Genomic DNA, 20192 nt, shown 5'->3' with positions numbered 1-20192 from the left:
AACTAAAACATGCATGACGCCGTTCCTCGAGGACCGACTTTGGACCACTGTAGTAAAGCATCAAGGACAAGCGTAAGGTGCTTTGTTCTTACATTTGTGGCAGTTCTGATGTTCTTAGAAGATAAATCAAATGGGCTTTCTAAATTTTGTTGTCACCTATCTTTTTAGTTTTCAGATTAAACTGCTGAACTGAATTTTTCGTCAGTGCAAGTCCTTTCTTTAAGCTCCTGAATGACTGGTAAACTGTTAGTAAATGTTAGATTTTAATCAGTTAAAATATTTTTAGTAGTCTGCTTTTTTCAGTTGTCTGTAGAAAATAAATTTTGCTGTCATATTGTGGAGGAGAAAGAAGGATGACACAGGAGCTAGGTTCGATCATCTCATTTACTCAACTCCAACTAACACCCACCGAGTAACGGCGCACCGGCTAACATACAAAATAACAGAACATAGAATAAAGCAAAGAATAATGGTACACAGAGTAACAGTAAGTTACAAAAAATCTTTTTATTTTCTTTTTTTTTTAAATCCAATCCAGCTGTGAGTGGAGCTCTCAAGTGGTATGTCACAATATTTGCTATTAGACATGTGTAAGTTTCTTGAGCACAGAAAATCATTTGAAAATAGACATTAGCTCAGGGGTGTTTAAATCTATTTTTCTAATGCAAGTGTCCTGCATGTTTCAGATATGCCACAGCTTTAATGCAGGTGACATAAGCAGAGGCTTGGTAATGAACCAGTTGTTGTATTGATTTGTGTGGAACCAAGAACATATCTGATACATTCAGGACGCTGACTCTTGAGAACTGGAGATAAACACTCGTCCATTCCATTGATTAAAAATATATTTAAGTCTTGATTTCACTGATTACTAGCTGGCTGATTCTTTGTATCTTTAATTAGAGTGGCATTTGTTTCTGATTGTAATTAAATACTTAAACTTGAAAAAATCTACCAAAATCAGCATGTATTTCTTTTTATGATAGAGATCGCTCAATGAAAAGGTCACAAATTCATCTTTCAGATTGATTTGGACAGTCTGGGATTGTCTGTGGGAGAGATTGGCTCATAACAGTAAAATTTGAAAACGTAGCTTAATCTCACCATAGTTATCATTGCCTTGTTTGTGCTAGACTTGCCCAATGCTTCTTCCACACACCTCAGCTCTCTTTGATAATAACACCTCCCCCGTTTCTGGAGTCATTCAGGCACAGTCTGTAAATGTCCAGGTTTTCACTTGTGCCGTGTTTGATCATTGTGTTAAATTTCACTTATGTTGCTGGTTTTTGTTCTGTTTGCATGAATGTGCTCACAGTTAAATCACTAATAGCTGGGCAAGATTATTAGAGATGTATTACTATATAATAATTTAGATATTATGAACCAAATTACAGGTTTCATTCAACCAAGACTTTTGTTTCTGTTTGGAAACTAATTCTTGGATTTTTATTTGTTTTGGTTTTTTTTAAATGGCATGTTTGAAATTATTTACACTCTTTACATTCTCAATAAAAAATAATTAGCTTCATTCTCAATAAAAAATAATTAGCAATATGGGAATCAAATGCTTCTCATGACCCCGGAACATCTTGTTTCATGCTTCCACTGGTGTTTTGAACATCAAGTTTAAAAAGCCTCCTTGCATTTACTCTAATATTGCGCTTCCTCCACAAATTATCTACCAGTTTGAAGTTGAGGCCCTGACTAGGCCAATTCAAAACAATAAAATGACTTCCAAAACATGAAATATTTCTTCCAATTAGAACAAATATGTTGGTCAAATTAGAGCACTAAACTTTAAACCTAAACTTGCAACAGGTAAAAGTACATTAGAGACTTTTTTATTTTTTTCTAATAAATACAAGGTTCATAAACCTATTGCTGCCAGAATGAAGTATGCATTTGTGTTCTTTTTTTTCCCCACCCTATAGCATTTGGTTCAATAATATATTGCTCATGTCCCATGTCCAGGTGAAGAAGATGAAGGTATAGATAAACAGTAAATATTAAAAACAAAATGTTCAAGGCAGTTGGCATTATCGTTTCTATTATAAAAAAATTGCTATATCTTTATATGCCTTTATAAATGTAAAACAATTGTGTGATGACTTGGGACTGAGGATGTGTTTAAGTTGGAGTTAATTTTAAATATATGCAGAAATATAGCCCAGATCATTGAAAATTAATTCCAACTTAAACACATTTTCAGTCCCAAACTCATCAAACATTTGTTCAAATCCTTTAGAGTCAGTTTTACCACACTGGTGATTAGCAATTATGTAAAAGTTGAAGAATGGATAAGATATGTTCATGCATTTTTGTATTGGGAGTAGGAAAACTCACAGCACTGACCTTACAGCCAAAGGGCATTTGACCATACTTTCCAATGTATTTTTAAATTTCTTTTAAAAATATTCAGCAATATTCTTTTATGTTAACACCATGACAAATACTGCTTAATGTATAAACAGCAAAGTAAAATTACTTATACCTGTTGGACCACTACCCCATTATAAACCAGTCTGAAGAGTCGAAAGGATAAACAGAACAAGAATATGTCCGGGCATGCACACTTCATGCTTTCTAAGAAGTGTCTGCTTCTGGCTCTCACTGTCTATGACTCACTGTCACACACTGTTACACTCTTCCTCACTTAGAAGACAGACATCAACCCACTCCAACCTTTAGCATGAACACAGTCATAAATAAAGACACTTTGCAGACACACAAAAACACTTTTTAACTGTAAAAGACACTAATGCTTGGATATCATTGCCTTGCTGCATCAATATTTTGTGATACATTAATAGCAGTCAACAATCGCATCCAAATTAACATAGATTTGAAAAGATTGAATTAAAATAAAAAAAAAATTTTGTTTGTTTTCTTGTGAAAAAACAAACATTATGCTGAGATCATTTTTGTTTTACTTTGGTTTCATGACGTATACAGAGTCAGTGAGAGAATATGGTCACTGCTAATTAGCGTGGTTAGTTATAGTTGTATACACACAAAATGTCACCATGAAAAGAAAAGGGTAGTTGCCATTCCTGGTAAATAAATCAATAACTTGTGTAGTTTGCTTATTTCCAAACAACAAATCTTTAGCATGTTTGAGGTTATTTCACAGAATTGGTAAGTTAACAGTAAAACAAATGCAGATGTTAAAGCAAACATGGTGAAATTTCATTAGTGTATTGGTATGGTAATAGAATATCAGCATGTTGACAAAAAATATGGTTGTCATTGCTGTCCAAAATGATAAAATAAACAGTTTCTTAAGAGCATGTAGTTTTGCACACTTTGTATGCAAAGGCAATTCCACACAATTCCCTGACAATTGGCTTCACACAAAACCAAACATACAAATTTTCTTCCTTATTCAACTTCAGCAAGGGTTTCTTTCATTAATGCATCTTACTGTTACCCTGGGGAAAAAAACAGCCAATTGTGTTACGCTTTGCTTAATACTAGAGGGCCTCGACCATCTGCTATTAGGAAAATTATTACTTGCGGGATTGACGAAGTTATAAACAAATGAATCTGATTTTACACAATCATTACCGTTTAGCTGTTACATATTTAATGGGCACCTTGATGAAGTATGCATACACTTTAAACAACCCCATGGAGAGTATGGTCATGGCATCTTTGCCAGCAATAAAATGTCTTAAACATTCTGACCTTAGTTGCTCAACATTTTCAAGTGTGGCCAACATGGACTGACTGACTTTGTTCACTTCTTTTGCTGCCATTGCCAAACTACTGTACAACCAAAGACAGACCACATTTCTAAAACAGTGCAGAAATTTGATGCCATTGTTCACAACTCCTGTTTGCTTATTGGTATAGTTGCTGACTCTGTTCTGGAGTCTGCCAGACTCCAGCTGGAGAAATCAAGTTTAATGGGGGAAATCCCAGACAGAGCACTGAAGGGAAATGAGGACCAAATGAAATTGCATAGGAAGGCAATGCCCAAGGTATCCTATAGTGGAAACCAGTCATTAACTTAGACTCTGTGTGACTTTAAATCAGACTTAGCGTTTCTCTTTTCTAGGTTACTAAACCTTTAAACACTTTGGAAAAGTATACATAATGATGACATGGTTTGTAAGCTTCTGATTCACATCATTTAAGTAAAGTGGAAGCCCACCTGTGAAGTATTTTAGGGCAACACTTCTGGCATACTACTTCCTTGAAGAGAACTATTGCTTGAGTTACCATGTTCATCTGTTCACCAGATGAAAGGCATAAAAGTGTTTAGGTGCAACAGTTATTCTCATTGAAATACTTGTTGGTCCTCCAAATGAACAAGGATTCCAAGCATATTAGTTTAAAAGCTCTTAAGGACAACAACAAAGGGCAGACCTATAAACCTGCTTTTCACACCAGTTCTGCCTGGAGGATTGGGCCAGCATTCCAGCAAACTATCCTTCAAACCATATGGAAGGATAAACAACAGGCCAAACAGCTGTTTAAGTCATATATGTTTATTTTGCAGAAACAATTTTGGTAATTATAACTGACCTGAAACAGGAAGTGCTTTTTCTAGTTTATTATCAAACATAAATGATAATCATTTATGTGTTATTATCAAACATAAATGATTTTTATGATCTTTATTTTTTCACTATATGAACTTATCAGCCTAGATAAGTTTATTATGATATATTGATTGTTTTTGCACCAGTTTGCATTTTAAACGTACTGTGTTTTAGAATTAAATTTTGATTTATTTTCCTGTTATTCCTATACTTTAATTGTATTGTGTTTATTTTATTGCTATGGAGAGGTCTTAATGTTTTAAGGAGACTCGTTATGACTAATAGTTAACTGTACCGGCACACTTAAAGTACTGGTTAAGATAAAGTTACAAATGTAGTCAGTGTGTGCGGACATTAATCCAGTTAACAAAAAAAACTTAATTTGTGTCATCAAGTTGATTGTCAGAATCAACAAATTATGTTAAATTAATAACAAATTACATTACGTTTGCAGCTAAAAGCAACTAAATTCTGTTATTTCTTTAAACTTCAGCATTGTTTCTATGGTATTCTGGTTACTTCACTCTGTAACTAATTACTGGAAATACTTTTTGAGTACCATTGTGGTCAAGTACTGTCTATAATGCACAAAAATCTGACAGCACTCAACTAATAACTAACTGAGTATATTATAATGTATAATTATATTATATTCAGTTAGTAAAAGAATAAACATTTCAAGCCCACCTTATAGTTTCAAACTAGGCCTCAGTTACAAATTATACAAATATTTATTGTGTGATTGCAGGATTTGCCAGACTCATGTTACTTTTTGTCTTGCAAGTTGACCTGATCAAGTGCTTATTTCAAGATCGGTTTGTCCTTGATTCAAGTCCTTGTTCTATCCAATCATATCCTGCTTCGTTATGACCACACTGCTGTTTTCCAGTTAGCAATCCTAAACATGTCATATATTTGTCATTTAAATATGGAAGTAGACACACATGTGTATTAGATATGTAAACTTCAATATGCTTATTTTATAAATAAGGTGATGTCAGTGGTCAGTGTTTTTTTGGTTTGGGAGTATTTGAGTATGTACTCTACAGAAATGTCCAGTGGAAGTAAGTAAACATGTGACACATTTGCAGCAGAACAGCAGCTGTTTATCCAGTAGAGGCTAGAGCAAGGAGAGAGATTCATTCCAAGAGGGGAAATAGAGCACAGTTTGTGCGCATACACACATGCACACGCCCACAACATGTCAGACATGTCCAGACTTGCCTGTGGTACACACGTTCTACTTACTCCAAAGGCAACATTATCAGATTTACATAAAAATATGTTTTGATTTTGAGGTGCTGACACTTTGATTTGCATAGAAACAGGTTTACACTCGATTCTGTGAAGATGTACAGAATCGAGTACTTGCCAAAGGAGTCTCGCAGGCAGGGATATTTCATGAGCAGCAGATTTGTATCTATTTAGTTGTGGATATTGTGATGACCACTAACATTTTGCACATTTTACACTGTACTTTAAACATCATATTAATTTGATCTGTACCCCTAAACAAATTACAGCTACTGCGGTTATGGTTACAGCTTCTGTATTATTAATTGAAATAACTTGAATTATAAGAATTACTTGCATATTTTATGTATTCATGTTAATGTCATTTATTTGTGAGTCACTCAGTTTTATAAAGTTTATAACTGTCCTGCTTACAGCTTAGGTCTTTATTTTGGTTTAACACCCCAAAATTATTACTAGCCCACATTTGGCCCTCTTTTGGACACAACCCCGCTGAGAAGTCTTAAGGAGGCATTTAATATAAACATTTATATTGAAGTCTTAATACCTTTAAATATTCTGAACATGACACATTAAATTAGAACTAACTTAAGGGTTAAACCGACTGATAAATATCATTATTAATTCAAACTCTTAATGGTTCTGCTTTGCTTCCATTTCTGTGCCACTGCGAGGATGTTTATCAACAGCAGGGACTGGTAAACCCGCCCGAGTTCAGAGGAAGATGGATGGTGCTAAATAAAAATATATTCTTGAGCAAAACCTGTTTCAGTCTGTCAGTGATTTGAAACTAGGACAGAGGTTTACCGTTTAATTAATAGAACAATGACCCAAAATATACTGTTTATACTGTATATAATGGTTTAAAGGTAAATGTGTAAATGTATCGGAATGACCCAGTCAAAGCCCAGACCTCAATTCAAGTGAAAATATGTTGTCAGACTTGAAGGTTGGGGTTCACCAGCAGAGACCGTCTAACTTGAAGGAGCTGGAGCAGTTTTATCTTTAGGAATGGGAAAAAAACCCAGTGGCAAGATGTGCAAGCTCAACGAAACGTATGTAAAGTGGCTTGTAGGTGTAATTTCTACAAAAGTTGGCTCCACAAGGTAATGAATTTCAGGGGGTGAATATGTATACACAGAGGAATTTTATTGTTATTATGTTGTCCTAATTGCTGTTTGCTTCACATTAACAAGAAAAATAAATGTTCAAAGTTGTAGGCCTGTTCCATAAATGAAAAGATACAAACCCTAAAATAATCTATTTTGATTCCAAGTTGTGTGGAAACAAAACACAGAAGAAGCCAAGGGGATGAAAACTTTCACAAGGCACTGCATATATAAATAAAAATGGTATATAAATAAGAAATTCCTCCACAGCATTTTAAGAGTTGTTAAAAGAAATGCATTTTTTTCCACCAATGATGGTAATACTAGTTTCTAGATTGAGGGGCAATTACTTTTCATACCAAATAGGTTGGGATAGCTTTAATAAACTGGATTATTTACTTAGGTCATACATTCTATAATACAACTTTGTTTGATGATTGAAGTGAAACAAAAATGGTAGAGAATGGAGCATTCTCTACCATGCACTTCTGTGTACATATCAACACTATGCATGTTGTAACATAAACACAATATTTGCCACTTCTAGGAAAAACAGATTATATGCCTAACACAAGTGCCAGAAGACATAGATCTCTAAAAAGTTTTAAGATTTGCATTTATTGTTTGAAAACACCATGTGTTCCAAGCTTAGGTTGAGGACATGCAGGTATCCATCTGTGTTCATCTGAACTAAGCAAAGAAATGTGTGTATTCAAACAGTACGGGTTGACATGTGTGCATCCTTCCAAATGGCTAGTTGTGCAAATAATTTAGACAAGATGTGCTTAAATAAAATTCTAGATAAAAACAAAGCAATTAAAATTTAAGAGGCATGTCTAAAATATGTCTATATTTTATATCTACTGAGTTTCTAGATGTTTTGTCTATTTGAACTTTTTTTCTTTCTTTTTTTTTTGCAAGGGACCAGTACATACCAAGACACCAAAGAGATTTGTGAATTGCTATCATGTGCCAAGCTCACTACTGTGTAATACAGGAATGAACCCTGAAGTTTCGTGACTGCCAGCACCAAAGAGGTCTAGCGTTCATAATAACAAGTGAATCATTGCTGTGTTTTTTGTGCAAAACTAAAGTGATGCACTTTGCTCGTCGGAGCACATAAAACCTCTGTTGCTAGTTGCATGCAGCACAAATAAATGTGTTTCCAAACACAGGATTTTAAAAGCTGCTTTAACCCAGACCAGATTCATCCCAATGCTCCTGCTTGGGTCTCCATAGTGGAAAATATCACGTATGCATCAGACATATTTTTCTAAACACATTTCTTTAAAGCCTTGTGTTACTGTTTATATCTGCAGTGTAAACTGATTTATTTTTCAAAGTGTTTTGAAATATTTATTACAAACGTCTCTGATCCTTCTACGTTTCTTCACTGCCCAAAAGTCATGAATCCAATGAGTCATCATTTTGGGTCTGAGTCAGTCCACAAAATTTGTGTATGCCATATTAACTCAGAAATCCAACACCAGATAAACCTCAAGTCATGTAATCAGCTCTTAAACTCAAGATTTAAAGGGGATGTTACTTTGCATTTATACAATGTTTGCTTTTGAACATAAAATTGGCAAAACAGTTCAAGAAAGTGACTCACATCTGTCATCTATTGGTAAGAATATTTAATGAATTTTCCAGACAGGCGTTCATGTTTAGCCAAAAAGCAACCTTTCAATAGTAAAACTTTCATGGTATGTAAATGGGAAAAACATACCTTCAGCTTCTCGGGGGGACCAGTGTCCCGAAGGGTCGCATGGTCTTGGAGATGAGGAGTTGGAGGCATACTGCAGTAGAACTCTCCCCTCAGTACATTTATCACATGCTAATCCCACTTCTCTAGGAAACCAATAAGCAAGAACAAAAAACAACTTAGATGCAGATCAAAAACACCTCAAACACTTAAACACAGTATATGTAAATATAGTAAGAATAGTAAATATGTGACAAGTAGGAGGTTAACCAAAAGATTTTCTTTGCAAATGTTGGCCTATATTAAAGACACTAATATTAAAATACATTTCTATCATCTGAAATCAATTTATAAAATTAAAATTTGTAACCTCATTACAAATGTTAACCTTTGGGCAGTAGTTTGTTTCACCTGTCGAAGAAGTGTCCAGTAATTGGTGGAAACCATTCCAGGGTAACAGAATTGTGATGCTGCTCAACTACATGCGGTGCCATCACCACTGGAGGAGATTTGAAGCTTGTTTGCCATTTCTGGTACACAAGATCCAAGTAGCAGTGCATCCTTGCCACCTGGTTCAATGTGAATGAATTTGTACAAGCATCATCTGAGGATTAAGAAGGAAGTTCATGAAGGTGAGATTTTTCAACAATCATCACAATTCTGAAGTAAAAAGAAAATTACACATGGTTTTTAACAAATAATTTTATTTTATATTTTTAACAAGTAGAAATCTGAGAATTGCAGTGAACATTTACATACACCCCAAATTACTTTATTAATTCTAAATAAAATCCCATAGAAATGGTTGCTTTAGAAGTCGCCATATAGCGGCGAAATACAACTGAAGGCTTTATCTTTTCAAGTTTGAAAAGATAAAGTATATTTTTATTGTGAATAGAAGAATTCACAATTATGTAAATATGCATGACTTTGTTTTGGTCTATCACATGAAATTAAAGTGAAATACACAACTTGAGAAAGCTTGAAAAGCTTGGCAGTGACAATTCTATAAGACAATGTGTTATTGCTCATCAAGAAATATGTTTATTTTGAATTTCCTTCCAGAACTAAATTTCAAAATAAGATAGCATAGTAGTCTCAGTATGATATTTAAATAAAAGTGGCAGCATGAAATTTTTGCTAATTGTTATGTTATAACGATCTTTTGTTGTTAAAAAAAAAGAAAAAGGAAAAAGCATTAAGTCATTCTAATGGCCCATGTCACATGAGTAAAGATACCCATCTGTTTATATTTAGCATTATATCACTTTTTCCAAGGATGAGAAAAAAACTGGCTGTAGTATAAATCAAGAAACATAAAAGTGTGTCCCTCCTGCTGAGTTTTTTCAGTGCGTTTTCTAAGTAAAATTCCACATATGGTTTGGTATCCACATATACTCATCAAATGCCACTATAGTAATCTTTTTCAGTTTAGCTGTAAATTTGAAACAAGTTAAAAGCAGAATCCATGAGTGGATCCAAGCTCACCTGTATAGCTCATGTAGTTGTTGAAAGGGGTATGCGTGAAGTGCTGATGACCGCAGGTCTCATTGCCTGGTTCAGGATCATTGCACTCTTTACACTTTGGGGTGGGATTGGTGTCGGCACACAAGTCTCCGGTCTCCATTGAGGGTTCAGTTTCCAAACAAGCATCATTGCAGGAGTCAATCTCTGATACACCTCGAAATACATGGTATAATCCAAGGCTATGTCCAATCTCATGGACCATTGTGTCAGTGTGACCAAATGTTCCATAAAAGGAGGGATTCAGCACAATTCCACCTATGTAAAAAAAGAAAAATAGGGAAAAGCCTAATAATGTTTGCATAAAACAAGAGTCTCTATTCTTAATGTCTTAATTGAGACAGTGAATTATTAATAAGCTCCCCTAGCTACAATATCATTCTAACATGATAACTGTGTAACTGTGTTACTGTGTTAAAATCAACAATCTGGGAAGTCCATGGGACATGTGCATGCATTTACTGTAATGTGGTGCATGTGAGTGTTCATACGTGCATGAATGTGTGTCTGTGGTTTTGTTTATTTTTTACCCAAATGTGTAAGGGCTTCTTTGTCCCAGGGCCAAGTGGCAACCCCTGCCAGGTCCTCATCAGACGAATTGGCAAAGAAGACATTCAGGTGAGTCGACCCATCCAAACGTAGAATCTCTTTCACTTCTTTCATATCCAAAAAGGCTCTAGAAAATACAGTCAAAAGGGAGTGGCAGAAAAAGAGATTAGTTGACAAGAAAGTAATAATTAAAAATTAATAAAGAAGCTACTTAGTTATATTGTGTGACATAAAAGTAAGTATCTGTTCAGATTTGGATATTTTTACAAACTTTTGTTAAAGGTTTTTAGTTCTCTGTTGTTTATGGTATAGTTTATCAAAGATTTTAAAGATTTTGTACCAATTGGTGAGACAAATATCTGCACTCCTACAGGCTCTATCTTCCAAAATGTCGCTGAGGGTTTAATAACAATTAATTCCAGAATTTCCGAGTAAACTGGATGGAAGGATTTGCGAACTGTCCAGACCTTAACCCCATTTTACACTTGCAGCAAACTGACTTATAACAAATGCTGTTTGAAGAATGGTGAGCCATTCTACAGCAGTGTGTGACCAACCTGTTGACCAACATTAAGAGAAAGTGCCAGTTTGTTATGACTGTGTATGCCTCTCCCATGTACTACTCAGGCTCCTGTTTTTGAATGAATAAATTACTGAATTGCCATTCTTCTTGCTTCTTCAAAGTTCAATTGTAATCTACAATACAGAATTCCAAAAAAAATAAAGAAGAGTAAATAGCATAATGATCTGTTTGGCATCAACAGAGAGGGTATGACATTTTTACTACAAATCACAATGCTTTCCAACAAAAAAAAGTATGGTCCCTTGTGACATTGTAACATATTTTATTTCTCTGCAGTAAATCTTTAATTTCCCTCTTTACATCTATCTCAACATTGCATCTCAACATAGTCTTGACATTTGTATTCTGAAAGCACCCCAGATCAGCCTGACTCATACAATTCACCCTGAGACTTCAATTGTTGTTCAGGTAGTCTGATGTTTTCCAGTTCATGACTTAATGCTTTGTATGAAGCCCTGAGAATAGAAAGGGCAACAGTAATGATTGCAATCACTCAACAAAAGGAGATCTTCACAGTAGTAAAACTGTCATTCATTGACACATTTTCTCTGAGTCTGGCTGGTGGTCCTGGCAAACAGAGTCAACAAGATCAGTCTTCTTGGAATAGCTTGGAAATCGGTTGCACATGCTGGAGTGCAACTGGTTGTTTATTCTTTTTATCTGGTTTTGTGAAAGCTTTGGAGACATACATTCTGTAGCTAAAGATAGATGACCAAAAACAAAACACCATAAATTGGCCTCATCCTCACAAAATAGATCTTCTTCTAATGTTTTGACCTAGTTTATTTGGCCCACTTGCCTGCCTTTTCATTTTGTGCTCATATTTTGCCTGACCTCATAAGATTGTGTGCATTGAAGAGAAACTCCAGTTTCTTCAAATAAAAAAGCAGAAGAGGTGATTCATCAACGCTGATTCTGTAGTTATACCTGCTCTGTCTGATGAAACAGTCTGGCACTGAAACATACTGCATTCTACACTGAAACAAATTTATATGTTAATTAACAATCAACAAATCCTTAAGAAAGGGAATATAGTAGTAATAACAAGAAAAACAAAGTCTGCAGACAATAGAATTTATCACAGTTTAACATTGATTGAAAACATGTTTTATTCCATTCTTGCTTTGTTTTTATCGTGAGCTCAATTTGTACTTTGATACAAATGATACAAATTACAGACAGATTTGACTTTGTATTGTAACATGTTTAGTGTTGCTCAACATAAATTTGTTATAGTGAGTGTTGATTTTGTTTAACTCCATATCACTCCTTCTTAAGTGGGCTCAAGTAAATACAGAATAAAAGGATTTGTTTTCAAAGATTTATACTTTTGTGTGAGTCAGCTGATCCAGGAATGTACTCTTTATATTTACCTCTACTCTCAGCGGCTGAAATAAGATATGTGTATGAGTTATGAACTGCTACAAGGTTGCGAGTTGTAGATTTTCACAAAATTCAAGTCTGATTTTGACTTATGAATAATGACTCTGTGATGCATAAAGGCCAGAGGAACAGATTTGACATCTTGTAATTGGAACGCTAACTGGCTGAGCACTTCAAAAGTAGGATAATTTTTCTTTTCCACTGTTTGTATGACATTAATTGTAACCTATTTATGACTGTGATAGAAACCCCTGCAAAAAAGGCACTAATATATTTTCAGACTTTTCATAAACATTTTAATTTGTACTAAGATAAAGATCAATGAAGTTGAAGACACATACATCCAAACAAATTATCTGGATAATATAGACATTAAAACTTAGGATCTGTGACTTATTTGGATAAATACGCATTATTTCTCATTGCAATCTGGCCTTTGAGTGAAGTGTTTATTTCGATAATAAGTCCTTCAATAAATGACTATACAGTAATCACTGGTAATAATTTACTTCATTGATGGGAACACAAGACCTGGGAGGACAATTTAATTTTAATGACAATGTTGCATTTGGGACTGCTCACTTTTTTTTTTTTTTCAGTAAACACATTTACCAATCGTAAAATCTCACATGGTGGTTTTTAAAACAGCAAGAACTAGGAGGAAAAACGGAGATGAGATGAATTAATTCCATCTGGTATTCAATCTGTCCCACTGTGTTTGATGATTTCCTCATTGCAGTAAAAACAATTACCATTTTCATTCCGTTAGAACATTGAGACTATCTGACGCTATGGCCCAACACAGTGCAAGTTTGCTTTGTATGTGAACACAAACACCTAAGATTTGACCTTTCGCATACATTTAACTGCTTGCACCAAATCTTTTCAAAAAGGCTACGCTGTACTGTTAGATTTAACCAGACCAGCCTCTAATCCTATTCCAATGACATCTTGAATCAGTTTGGGGTGTTAGACTGTAAAAACTTGCTTTACTGGTTACAAGCACTTTGAATAATGTGTTAGGATGCTAATTTAATGGTGGAAACTAGGGTTAAAATACTAAATGTCTAACTAGACCTAATGCCAAAGTCATAAAGATCCTCATCTTTTAAGCTAGCAAATAAACTTTGGGATTTAGTTCTAGGGTTAATTGGACAGAAAAAAGAGATTTTATTGTAAATGTTTGTGACTTCTTCAGTCATTATTTTGTTTAGTACAAAAAATAGTTATCATTTCAGAACAAAGCTTACGTGTGTACATTTTCTTTAAAAGTTAGCCAGGTAATTTGTATTCTTATGGTAAGCTAGCATATTAAGTTGTGAGTCATAACAGCATTGTAAAGATTTTTTTTTTTTCCAGAAAAAATGGGGTTAAAAAAGTTTGATTGTGCCTCATAAAAGAATAATGTTAAAATGACATGCCTCGTGAAAGGTGAGCATGCCCCATTACATAAAGTTTGGATGGAAGGTACAATATATAGTACATGGTCATAGATCTGTGCAAAAGCAACAGTAGCCTCAATGGGGTGTGGTCTAAGAGGAGAGGGTGGGAGAGACGGGGGAGAAAGCAGATAATATGAGGTCTCTATTCCCAATAATTTGAGGAATTTCGTTATTTCCTCAAAAAATATTTGTCCAGAGTTTTTGGACATGCATGTCAGGGGAATGGGGTCAGAAGGTTTGATGCTGAGATGATTGAGGCAGCAATGAATGAAAGGAGCATTTCTACTTTGAGGTCAACATGGATCTAATATTTTCTGTTTCATTAGCACCCAGGTGCCTGCTACATGCAAGAAGCTATTCAAGGAAACACAGTCCTAAGGTTAAGCCTTTGGGGTGGTAGAGAGGAAAAAAGGAATACAAATTCCTTTTGGACATCTGTTCCACGTTTTTGAATAGTGTATTTGGGGAATTTACCTTACACCGCTACTTAAGCAAATAAAAATGTCATTATTAATCTTCGCACAATCACAACAGTACAGATATTTTGAAAATCCAGTCTTTGCATCAACCTTCTTATCCAGACCAACAATCCCTTATCTGCTTCACTTTCTTACTGAAGCCCCTTTAAACAACCGTAAGTAATTTTCTTGGAGAACACTTTTAAACTGGATACAAACGTACTAAATTCTAAATGGAAAGGGAAGATAGTTATCTTCTGTCATTGGATAAAAGATAACATGTGAAGAAAATCAAGCCTTTACAAAAAAGGCTTGACTTCAGGGTAATTCAAGATAGGCATACATAGAGTAGACCGTATTATCGTCTTAAAGCTTTTATACCTAAAACATATTAAATGTAGGGCTATAACTTCCTTCATTTGACTCTACATAAAATTCAAATGAGCCTATAAATTTGCCTTGCATACATATGTTTAGGGCAGCATGGAAGCTGAGGTGAGCTGGCATTGCAATGACAGTGTAACAGCCAAGAACACTTCTGAAATTGGAGGGGCCCTTGGCTCCCCTGTCATCACATTGGTCAACAACACAGCCCTTAAACCCATCATTCATCTCTGGCTTTATTACTATGCTTGCACTTTCCTATTTAACCTTCCAGCACGGTCCTCTGGGAACTCTTTGCTTTGCAAGGACAACATGTCCGCTGTTGTTGGATTCTTCAAAAGCCCAATTTAGAGAAACACGCAAGTAACGATTGAAAATTTTCATATTTTCTAATTCTCAGAGTGAAAATTAACAGATTACCCTGGTGAACGCTCACAATTAGATAGAAACGTGAGAACCTTTTCACCATGAACCACGATGGCTTTACCACTGCATTTTTAGCTAAATTCCCTAATTTGTCATATTTTTTAGGGACCACCAAACGTATTTGGCAACATATTGTCCTGACATGGCCTGTTGTACCTCCTTTGCATTCCAACATTCTCCTAAGTCCCTTAATTATGTACAAATGCTAATTCAGACTTAGATCAACCCACATGAGACCACAGACTTTTACTACAGGTGCTTTTACTATTTTAACAGAGAAGAGTCAAGTCCTGCTGTTTAATGCAAAGTACTTCATTATGTTTTATGGGAAACAGGGTTAAGGTTTAGCTGACCAACAGTAAAAAGAAGAAAAAAACAACAAAAAAGGAAAAAAAAAAAAAAAAAAAAAAGAAAACAAACCATGAGCCCTAGAGATGATCTTTTCACCAGAATGCAGTAGAGAGAAGAATTGAAAGAAAGGTGAAAGGATGGCCCAAAAGTTAATCTGTCACAGTGAAAGGTATCGACCAATGAAGTGCATAGAGTAATAGAGTCAGATGGAAAAACACAGTTCCTAGCCAGACTTTCTCTTACTCAAAACCTAATAAGCCTCTAACAGATCCAATATTTTTCTTGATCAATTTGTCTTGCTGTCATTTGTGAATTGTTTAAAAGTATTTTCATTTTAAGTTGCACAAAGGTCAAAGAAAGGTGTATGTGTTTTTGGTTTCTCTGGTCAAATAATGAGCAAATTACAGATATTTGTACTTTATCTATATCAAAGATAAATTTATCTGTAATTCATATGACCACATATGGATATGTGGTCATATTAATACTGATTCATATGACCACATTAATCTTCACCCCAGTGTTATACTGAAGTTTCAAATTCCATTTTGATGAATTGCAGTAATGACCTGATTTGTTGTAGTCTAGATCCTGGTAAAGTTGAAAAAAACAATAATATTGAATTGATCTCGCATTTAAGTAGATGCTAAAACTGTTTGGATTGCTTTTAACACCAAAGAACAGAGAAAACACATGGCATGGGACGTCAACATTTGTAAAAACAATGTAAAATATTTTCATTCACCAGATGTGGATAATGGAAAGTGTGTGTGGTGTTTATCTCATAGGAACACTCTATCGACAGAATGCATTCTGTTCCCCCTTGCTAGATGATCGTTTATGATGATCAAAGGTTGGGTCTTGATGATCACAACTGACTGTCTAGCTTCAACTTAAATCTCACATTAATATAATTCAAACCTCAATAACCCTATTTAAGACCTAGAAAAATCTTTGTTCCTGTTTATGGAATGTGTCCACAATTTGGTGTTTTGTCAAACACAGATTACACATGAGGAGTATCACATGAAAATAGTAAAAAAAAAAACAAAAGTTAGACCTCTCAGCCATTGTTCTCCTGCATGTGCAGTACATTGTTCAACAAGAATTCCATAATTAAAGAGGAATGTCAAACTGTTTGTAGTGCAGCTCTCTCCAGACATTCCATAATCAAAGCAAAATAAGCAACCACTTGGGAAGATTATATCTATTTCTTGAGATGAAGAATCTTGTGACATTTTTCTCTGTTTCTTTCTTGCCTGCATCTGTCTTTTTACAAAGCAATAAGTTTAATTCCTAAAGGGGGAATTAAATATAAAAAATGCAAGCATGTTCATCTTAACTAAATAGTTAACGTTTACTTAATTAGTTTCTGCTGATGACAAAGTTGGTGAAGAGATTTTTTTGTGATCAGATAATTTTTAGGTTACTTGTAGTCATTTTAACTTAAATGGTAAGTTGTAAAACAGAATGCATTTCTATCTCAACTGTAGATAACATAGACTTATCTTAATGATTCTTATTATCACGTAGCAAAAATAGAGGAAAAAACACAACACACTAGATACTTTGTTTTGTCTTTCACATGTCCTCCGATGACAGGCTAAAATATTGGTAACTTTTTTTTTTTTCTGAAATACCCCTGACAGTCTGCTATGCTGTCCACAAAAATGTCTTACTTTGGTGTGTTGACTTTCAGTGTACCAAAATCAAACAATCATGCTATTGGAGGTCTGGCTAAAAATGATTGCAGCAAATTCCAAAGACAATTCCCTCTAAGGATTTACTCATCATCTAGTAACCACAATAAATTTACCACAAAAACAAGAAATTGCCTTGATGTTGTGTAAAAAACAATATTTTTCTCTATGTGGATGCAACCCTAATAACCTGGAAAAAATGCAATATTTGTTCAATCACACACAAGAAATACTGGCATCTGTGTTTTCCGCTGAAAATGTATTGTTACCAGGATTCAGGGAACTATAGCTCCCCTTCCTTGACGTGTGGGAATGTGTCTAAGAAATCATCTTATTTGTTACAAGAAACAGGCATGCTAGCCTTTACTTTTGACCTCTAATGGACCTACTCTCTGTTTAGGTTATCACTTCCTCCAAGTCAGCTCCAATCTCCAACTAAGCCAGCTTAATTAAGACCACTGGGTATAAAAAACAGAAGGAGAAAAAAAAGAAGGGAAGTGTTGAAAATTAGACAGAGAAATGAACAGTCTGGCCTCCACATTTGCTACCAGTAAAGTCATCATCTTGCATTTGTTTTGTCCTGTTTGAGTGTGGAACACTGATTGAACAAGGCCAAGGCTAGATTAAACTGGCTACCCCAGAGGATTTTCCTGGCCACACAGGCTGGGAGTTGGGTTACTCTAAGCATCAGCCCAAATAGTAAGGAAACAGTGAGGCCAGACCAAAAAAAGCCTTTCTTAAGGGATTCATGTATGAAAAGAATTGCTGTTTGATTTAGGAAAGCCATTAGAGGCCTTAGTGTGTACTTTGTGTAATGTCAGTAAAAATATTCATCAAATGAAGCACAATGTTGTGATTAGTTGAAACTTTTCAGTGGATTAAAATCATGTGTTTATGAAACAACCGATAAAAAAGGACAAATATGGTAACAGTATAAAAACATTAAAAACAAGGACCTTACTTGTGTGGAGAGGAGCTGTCGATGCAGGTCTTGGTCACATCCGTCACATTGGGATTGCAACAATCGCCGTTATCATAAAAGTAAGTGTCGCAGTTACATTCAGTGTCACATACTCCATTTCCCAGTTTGTGATTAGGACAGTTGCTTGGATGCCCAAACAGACAGTCACCTGCATCAAACCCTGTCAGTGGATGGTTACATTCAGGGTCACATTCATCATTGCCAATTTTGCCAATATCACAGTTGGCAAGAATCAAGCGGTCACGAAGGGAGGAGCTAGTCACATTATGAATGCTGAGATTCCAGGATATATTGTAGGGATTGAAGGCATCATTCAACTTCTGGTGTTGCAAGATAATTTGGTTGTCTGATACAGTTGGTCTCTTCATTTCGTCATCCCAAATATTTACAACGCGATACTGGACTATCTTTCGCTGACGGAAAGTCCAAAGCTGGTTGTAGTTTCTAATGACGTCAACATTGTCACACACAGTTTGGCCACAAGCTGGAGGTTCTAGAGTTGTGTCCAATAATCCCTCAGTATTTCCCACGCCATCGGTACCTAGATATTCTTTGTGTCCAGGGCCTCGCTTCTCTGGCTGAGGAAAACTGCCGTCTTTCACTGTCAACCACTTGCGGCCTGGGTGTTCAAAGTTTTCGCGTATGACTAAGTGAGGTAGATCTCTGGGGTGTTCATGACCCTGCATATCCCTGATAATATCCCTCTGTTCACGGGCCTGCCTCCACAAACCCACCTTTTCAACTGCCCCTCTGTAATTGTGATTCAGTGCATTCCCCCCAATCATTAGCACTTTGCACTTTTTGGTCATATGACTGAAGACATCACCTGACTGCTCTCGACTAACACCAACTTGGGCCCCATTGACGAACAGCCTCATGTACACACCATCATATGTGATCGCCACATATGCCCATTGTTTAGGTACATAACGAACATTAGCGTGGATGGAGGTCACTTTGTGAGCACGGTCAGTTTTGAGTGAAAAGAAGAACCGAGGATCGCGGTTTCCATGTTCACTAACAGCCTGGATCCCAAGCAGCCAACCTCTGTCACTGGAGGCGTAGAAACATTTGTCGTACAGGCCTGGAAAGAGAAGGAAACAAAGGTAAATTAAAATATGTTTGTCTTATTTCTGGGCTTATGTGTAAATCTAAAGTAGAGGTGATTGATTTTTCTGTAAAACATAAATAATTGTTCAATTGATTTCAAAGTATTTTTCTAGAGAAGAAAAACCAAAACATTTTGGTAACATTCAAAAGAAGGATTTTGCCATGATTGGTCCTTTTGATATCTAAAACTATGCTATCCTGGAAATTAGGTGGAAGTGTATGTTTAACTAAGGGAGACCCCATGGAAATGTCCCCTGTATATATTTATGTTTATGTTAACATTGAGTACATTGAAAGTTGTACATGCAACATCTCTTGCCAGTGGGGGTTGCCAGAAACAGCTAGTTTTCTGCTAAGGCCTTGTTTTTGCAAAGGCACCGAAACACTTTTTTCCTGTTTCACTTGGACCCTGCCTGTCAGCTTCAGGATGGTAATGTGTTTTTACTTCTTAGGGGATCTCTGAATGCTTACTGTTTGTTTGTTAGCTTAGGGCCTGCTGCAATGCCTTAAAAAGGTTCTTTTCAGAGAGTGGAAATGGTGTGTTCACAGGTGATAGAGCTGGACTCTGCTCTTGAGGCACTTCATGGGCTTTCAAGTAATTATTCCTACCCACAAAGAGACACTCAATCTTTGACCCACACACCCAGTCCCAAGAGCTATGAAGTGTTGTTAACAGTTAACATTGAGA

At 35.6% G+C, this 20192-nt stretch overlaps 1 protein-coding gene across 1 annotated transcript in view; it reads right to left on the bottom strand.

Moving 5' to 3' along the window:
• pappaa (pregnancy-associated plasma protein A, pappalysin 1a) overlaps nucleotides 1-20192 on the bottom strand; it is a 97540-nt gene that overhangs the window by 68590 nt on the left and 8758 nt on the right. Inside the window, exons 2-6 of the mRNA XM_028025768.1 lie at nucleotides 18374-19478; nucleotides 10667-10812; nucleotides 10101-10394; nucleotides 9024-9216; nucleotides 8637-8758 (exon numbers count right to left, since the gene is read on the bottom strand). Of these exons, the coding sequence (XP_027881569.1) occupies nucleotides 8637-8758; nucleotides 9024-9216; nucleotides 10101-10394; nucleotides 10667-10812; nucleotides 18374-19478 (1860 nt within the window). The remainder of the gene's footprint in view (nucleotides 1-8636; nucleotides 8759-9023; nucleotides 9217-10100; nucleotides 10395-10666; nucleotides 10813-18373; nucleotides 19479-20192) is intronic.

The sequence above is a fragment of the Xiphophorus couchianus genome, chromosome 8 (genome assembly GCF_001444195.1).
Source record: "Xiphophorus couchianus chromosome 8, X_couchianus-1.0, whole genome shotgun sequence".
Lineage (NCBI taxonomy): Eukaryota > Metazoa > Chordata > Actinopteri > Cyprinodontiformes > Poeciliidae > Xiphophorus > Xiphophorus couchianus.
Note: the sequence above shows the minus strand (reverse complement) of the source record. Positions and strands in the feature narration are given on the sequence as shown.